The sequence below is a fragment of the Talaromyces stipitatus genome, genomic scaffold, assembly GCF_000003125.1.
Source record: "Talaromyces stipitatus ATCC 10500 scf_1105507295549 genomic scaffold, whole genome shotgun sequence".
In the NCBI taxonomy this organism is placed as follows: domain Eukaryota; kingdom Fungi; phylum Ascomycota; class Eurotiomycetes; order Eurotiales; family Trichocomaceae; genus Talaromyces; species Talaromyces stipitatus.
Window position 1 is genome coordinate 300892 of NW_002990117.1, and position 6781 is coordinate 307672.

At 42.4% G+C, this 6781-nt stretch overlaps 2 protein-coding genes across 2 annotated transcripts, besides 2 other annotated features; both read left to right on the forward strand.

Moving 5' to 3' along the window:
* Positions 1-133: 133 nt before the first annotated feature.
* On the forward strand, positions 134-1546 carry TSTA_009810 (uncharacterized protein; the record flags this gene model as incomplete). Its single annotated transcript, XM_002483052.1, has 2 exons — positions 134-240; positions 268-1546. 2 exons carry the CDS (start codon positions 134-136, stop codon positions 1544-1546), a joined length of 1386 nt encoding a protein of 461 aa, XP_002483097.1.
* A 3335-nt stretch (positions 1547-4881) lies between these two features.
* Positions 4882-5421, forward strand: TSTA_009820 (uncharacterized protein; the record flags this gene model as incomplete). The annotated part of the gene is made up of 3 exons (XM_002483053.1): positions 4882-4962; positions 5023-5142; positions 5317-5421. 3 exons carry the CDS (start codon positions 4882-4884, stop codon positions 5419-5421), a joined length of 306 nt encoding a protein of 101 aa, XP_002483098.1.
* Positions 4909-5406: a mobile genetic element.
* Positions 5400-5642: a mobile genetic element.
* The last annotated feature ends 1139 nt before the right edge of the window (positions 5643-6781 follow it).

The following is a 6781-nucleotide window of genomic DNA, read 5'->3' on the forward strand; positions in this document are numbered from 1 at the left end:
ACTGTTGCGGATACCGGAGTCCGGCCTCAACAAGTTGTTGGTAGTTGCTTCCTAGTCAACATACTGTTAACTACATCTCATCTTGTCAGTTTGAATACAATATGTGTGATGCTGTCAAGCAAGAGTACCCATTATGTCGATGCACTCTCAGACGTTGCAGCTTTCGCCACTGGATTTAATACCTCCAGGATATTATACCCGAATAGCGTTATCATTCAGAACTACAGAATACGTTCAGCAGTGTGTTATTCCCAAACTTCAATTCAGCCTGAACGAAATATGCCAAAAGAGTATACCGTGGCTTGGAGGGAAAGTCCTCCCTACCACCACGATAGACGACAAAAAGGAGCTGCAAGTATGCTGGAACGAGGGGGATTCACCAGAAATCAAACACATGGATTCTTTACCAGGCTCTTACATGGATACAGCAGCAGCTGGTATGCCATTGACCACAATACCGGAGGATAAATGGCCGTTATCGAATTTGATCAACCACGAGATTCGTCAAACCGGTGCACCTGTGTTGGCCATTGGGGTTGTACCGTTTAGTGCTGGAGACGGAGTGGTTTTATGTCTGTGCTTTCATCATAATGTTGTTGATGCTGGTGGTATGGCAGAAGTGCTTCGGGTCTGGGCGAGCGTAATATGTGGAGAGTCTGCTCCTATCTTTCCGAGCATCAATGACCGTGTCGGTCGACTCGGTGCTGCATTGAGTGCTCATACGGGGGCTACCCAGTTTGGGGAATTGTTACCTGACATCCTTTTGGCGTCACTTTCGGAATATACGCCTACCCCTCTGCATTTTGTGGCAGATCACTTTGCAAATTGTACCTCTGCCGTACTCAAAGTCAGTCTCGTAAAGATTGAACAACTCAAAACCAGACTGGCGGGGCAAACAACTTCTCCACTCACTGTAAATACAATTATTTGCGCCTTTCTTTGGTGCAGCGTCACGCGTGTTCGTCAGAAAAGAGACACAACCCTTTTCTCAAGCGGAGAAAAGAGCAAATTTGGTACATCAGTCAACGGCCGGGCACGCATTAATCCAGACTTCGCCAATCCCGGAAAGGATTTCTATTTTGGCAATGTTTATCTTTATGCATTGGCCGAACTAGATGTGGACAGTGTTCAAGAATCTCCGGCAGACGTTTTGTCAAAATCCCTTCCACGCATATGCGATGCAATCGCCGCCTCATATTCCACCGAAAAGCTCAACACTAATTACATCTCAAGCCTACACCATCTAATATCTTCTCACATCAATAAATTACCCGCCGGACTTTTCCCCGCTTGGTCCATCTCTAGCGGTCGTGATTTGGCAATCACAAGCTGGGCTAATCTCGGGATATATGAGATGCGATTTGGAGATATACTTGGTTACCCGGAATTTGTACGACTACCTTTCGCGAAGCTTGATAGTGCGGGGATCGTTTTGCCGCGGAAAAGGTTGATTGAATCGGATTTCATGGAAGTAATTGTCATGTTGCGTGAATGTGATGTGCAGGCTCTCTCGGAGGATGAGGTGTGGGCGGAGATTGCATATTGACAATGCCGTTTATTACATGGTGCGACTTCTCAAGGTATTGTAGGATAGCAGCCAATGATAGTTACTTTACTATCTCAGTCGCAAACTTGTTTGGCCTTTTCATCTATCATCTCCAGGCCATTACCCAGCACATTCTGTTAACTATCGTCTTGCTTCGTACAGTTTCTATTTTTGAATCCTCGTGTCAATTTCTATTTTTGAAGTACTCTGCCTGGGATAAAACCAATTAAGAGCCATCGGTTCTATTTCAAAGGCCTTGACCAGGGAAACTAATCCAGAAACTACACTGGCACGCCAGACATGGTGCTATCTAATGTTACGATATGTACCTAGGTATCCAAATATCACACCGTAGATACCTAGCATCTCATTCCATATATAGTGTAGGACTGACTAACTAGTCAGTCCAAAAATTTGTGCGAATGCTAGATGGTATGTATAACACACTTATGACTTTCATATAAAGCCTATATGGCAGTGTACGAAGATGAACGGATATGGATATATACATGGATCCGCCAACACAGCCTTGGAGCATAGAAAGATGAGTGGGTATCCATGTATGGATGTTTAACAACCCTGAAAAACAATACAAATACTTGTCTCATGTAGTTAGACACAATATATATATCAATTAATTACGATACATATTGACACATCAAATAATACTCCTCTCATGCACAACCCCCTCTTAAAGCGTCCTACAGATACAGGGATAGTTCTCTTTTTCCGTAGCCACATAACCACCCTAAAATTTGGGGATCATTGCTGTCTGATGAATTCTGGGGTCTGTAAGCCGGGAAATGGGGTATCCGGCTTTAATTCACCGATTACTAACCACATTGTTGGAGAGAGTGCTGGTTTTACCTTTTGAAGGGGAACCGGCTGAGTACTGCGAAACTTGGTCTCGAACAAGAATATATCAAGTCCCTTGGCCGATTTTCTTATTACCGGACTGTGCCGTATTACACAGGTAAATATACAAATTTATAGAACGAACCAATATTAAGAGCGGGATAAATAGCTTGGATTACCAATGCAAATATCCCTTGAACCCAATGGGTTTTCATTTTTATTCGTGCAACATGAAGTAGCTTAATCATTTCGGTAGTTATAGTATCCAAACGTCATATTGCTATGCTAACCCTCGATTGACTCAATTCGCAACGCTATTTCGCTAATACATCTAATGCAATTCATATTTCGACAGGTAGTTAAAAAGGTTACACCTTTCCTACGGTTCATCGCTTGGGTAGAATCCACGGAGCAGGACAGACTACCTATACACCTCGTTAGTACGTGCTTCCTCGATGAATCTAGAAATCTTAAAAAGGGAACAAACATCTTCTTCACTATAAGCCCAAAAATAAGCCGCCATCCCAGTCAAATAATAGCACAGTCAAAGCGCTCAATGGGTAGACCAGCAGTCTCAATTCAATACTCCGATGGGGAAACGTTCCCGCTAGTAGACCAGGGGCCATTTCCATGCAAGCCCATGACCAGATTGATCATTTGTAAGATCGGACCGGGTGGACGGCGCCGCTGAGACTGTGGGTAATGAAGTCCCAGAATATTTTGGGCCAGAAGAGAGTTTTTATTGAGGCGCCTATTTGCCCTGTTGATTGACATGTTGGGAGATTGCAAGGTGTCGTTGATTGAAGAAGTAGACTTATAGAATGCGGCCACAAGGTGCATGAAGTCTGATGGCGGGGGTAGTTCGACCTCGAAGTCTCGTCAAACTCAAAATAAAACAGTCATTGTGTGGCCCATCTCCCTGGATACCTATAACTAACGATTACGGGGTATCTACGATCTCATGAGGCATAAATGAGACCACACCGAATCCTCAAACTTCGATCCATAGCAATGACATTCTGGAACGATCACATACCGACTAAAGCAATTTACCGCCGTAACGAAACCCACGATTGTCTCAATAAGATTATCTATTATCTCCAGTGGTTGTCTGAGTGTGGGTGCACTAAGGTGCATGTACGTACGTACGAAGCAATAGAGTCAATTTCAATGGGTATTCATTCAGTTCTGTGTCTCTTCCTCTAAGTACATCGTGTTCCAAAGCCGCGTCTATATAGACCTTCTCCTGAGCTGATTTGTAAGCTATCCCATGGGGTAAACTTGAGACCATTCTCTTACACATGACAGTTTCGGATTGATCGCTTCATTGGAAAGCCAGCTTATCTGACACATCTCGATTGCATGAAGCAACCAACACATTCTTTAGAAAATAAATATAATTATACCCAAAAATTTAAATGCACAGAAATAAAAGAAATTGAAATAAAAAATGCTATATTTCAATCTTCTAAAAATGTGACAGCTGGGCATGGCTCTACGTTTCCCATCTCAGTTCACAGATAGGGCTCGGAGCCGTATAACCCTATCTGCGCCGTATTGAGAAGTCATATCAACATCAGATGTCGGGGCCGGATAGGGAAAGGCACCTCGCACAGAGATTTATATGAGAAGCGAGAGCCAGAGCTTTTGCTTCATTTCTTCCTTTTTCCCCTTATACTCAATATTACCTGTCGACAGGCACCTCTTGTACGTGATAGCTAGCTAGGATAGCGTACTCAAATCAAGCAGATTGGCAACGTCACACTGGGCAGGACCTAATATTATTCATCTTGATGTATTTTCTAACACTTACAACCAGTCGATAAACCATTGGGAAAAGCACTGGGTTAGGGCTTAGGGCCTAGATTTAGGGCCATAGAAAATATTCGCTCCACTCCCTATAAACAGTCTGCACGCGTCTCATGTTTATATTTTACCTTTCCCTCATATTTAGATCTTTTCCTATTACTAGTGCTTAGTTAGGCCTACGTAGAGGAGTTTAAGCCCCTTAGATCCTTAACTATCTAGCACATGTCTCAACCATCAGAATTTTCTGATATACATTCCTCCTCTATTCATAAGGAGGATCTGTGTGTCGAGTTCTCTATTTATACACAGTCATCCATGCCTAAATCTTCAGGAAGCCAACAGGCCAGTAAATCTAATTATTTAGCATATGACTCTACGTTTGTTTGACCTCAACCTGTGCCTCTAATCCCTAATATCCTCGAGCGCGGTAGCCCAACTAAGATAAAGGGATACACGTTCTCTACACCGATATGTCCAAAGATAGGTTTAGAGTGGCTACAAACAGCTTTCAGAAAGAAGAAACAGATTAATGGGAATGGAACATACCAAGCTAAGTGCTATCATCATTTCCAGCAGATTGTTAATGGGAAGACTAGAAGACCGGAGGTTATATATAAACAATACAGCAAAATTCTTAACATCCTAAAAATAGCTACACTAGAACATCCTCTATGAATAAGCACATCAAGGGGGTTAACTGTCGCAAGTCTCTCACTAAGAGACCAAATATCAAGCAGCTTCTAGAGAATGCGGTACGTCTAAATTCACTAGATGAACAGAGAATAAAGGCTAACTTATTCTAATATTATTAGTCCCAGGCCCCTGCTAGACCTATGGTCTCTACCCAGGAATCCTGGGAGCCTAAACTCCTTAAACTTCTCACCACATCGCGTTTTCCCTTCCAATTTATTGAGTATCCCAAGTTCTATGATGTAATCTACTATACACGATGTGCCCCCTCTTAGCCAAAAATCCCATCAGCAAAGACAATTCAGGATCAGCTTTGACATTTAGTGAAATAGTACCGACAAGGATTTCTTCAAAAGCTCTCTCCTAACACAAAGATATCTATTGCTTTAGATACTTGGACATCCCCTTTTTGGTAGGCCTTTATGGCAATTACAGGCTACTTCATTGATGAAGCTTGGGAATATCAGGAGATTTTACTCAGCTTTAATCCCTTTCTAGATCACACACTAGTGTCAAATTAAGTAGTGTACTCCTGAGAGTTCTACAAGAAAACGGGATTACAGAACGTGTGCTCGCAGTGATTACTGACAATACATCAGACAATAACACCCTGACATTAAGTATCCAAGATTCGATTTAGTCACTTAAGTTAAACCTCATCTCTATAATTATTTGAGTTCCTTGCCTTACCCATATTATCCAGCTTAGTCTAAAGGGTCTCCTCGGACAGATGAAAGCAAGCCCAGACACTGAGAGATCAATTCAAAACTTCTGACATCAAGATCCCGGAATCTCATTCTGAATGCGTATTTGTTGCCCAATGAGTATAGGAAGGATTACACTGTAAGAACCTAAGAATCAAGAACTGCACTATAAAGGGCCCTCACTTAACAAATGATAAGAATCTAGAACTCCACCAAAATAGCAGCGCCCGTCACCATCACGACCATAGCAAATCTTGCTATCGCCTCAATTCAAGAAGGAAGAGGAAAGATCAATACTATCTTAGCTATCATCGAGGCAATAATTATAACAGGGATAAAGATTAAAAAGAAAAAGAAGGAATTTCTAATAGGAGAGAGACAGATCAAGTTGTCTGTCGGAATATCAATCTCATGATTCGGCGCTTCTGCACCCCGGTGCAGAAGCAAGCACGTACGTACGGGAGCGGGATAACGTTATCCCTAGCGCCCGTACGGCAACCTCGTATATAGCTACCATGACACCCCGGGGCCCCCTACTTTCTCTGAGTTAGGCTTTATAATATCGAATATCATATATATACAGCTTCACCCTTGACAGGCTTGTCGGACTAGCCTTGCTACCGTCTATGCTTCGTGATACGGACCGTAGTTAAACCGACATTGTCTGTTATAATTGTAGTAAACCTAGCTACCTTCAATATGAATGCCCAGAGAGAAAGAAGTCAAAGGATGACCACTATTCAAAGGTCCAATCAACTCATATTAGAGACCGCTCTGAATCTCCTAGAGAACAAACTCAAAGTCGTAGTCACTAATACCAATCCTCGAATAATTTGTCATCTAGCAATCGCAGTAAACCTTTAAACTATGACTGTACCTACCAATACCGCTCATCAAACCCTCAGAAATGGGAATTTGTTTTGGTAGGCTGGCGCTAACAACAGATACAGTATAGCGTGGGCTTGGCACACTAAGGACGATTAGGTAGTGATCGTAACGGGGCAAAATAATTACCGTGCTTCACCGCCTCGTGCACGGAACCACCTCATGCACGATTTTCGCGATATGTAATATAGACTATTTGGAAGCTTTACAGCACCATATAATAATGAAATAATAATATCAATTTGGAGTACTAGTAAATAAATGACGACGAATCTAATGAACTAACTTTTAC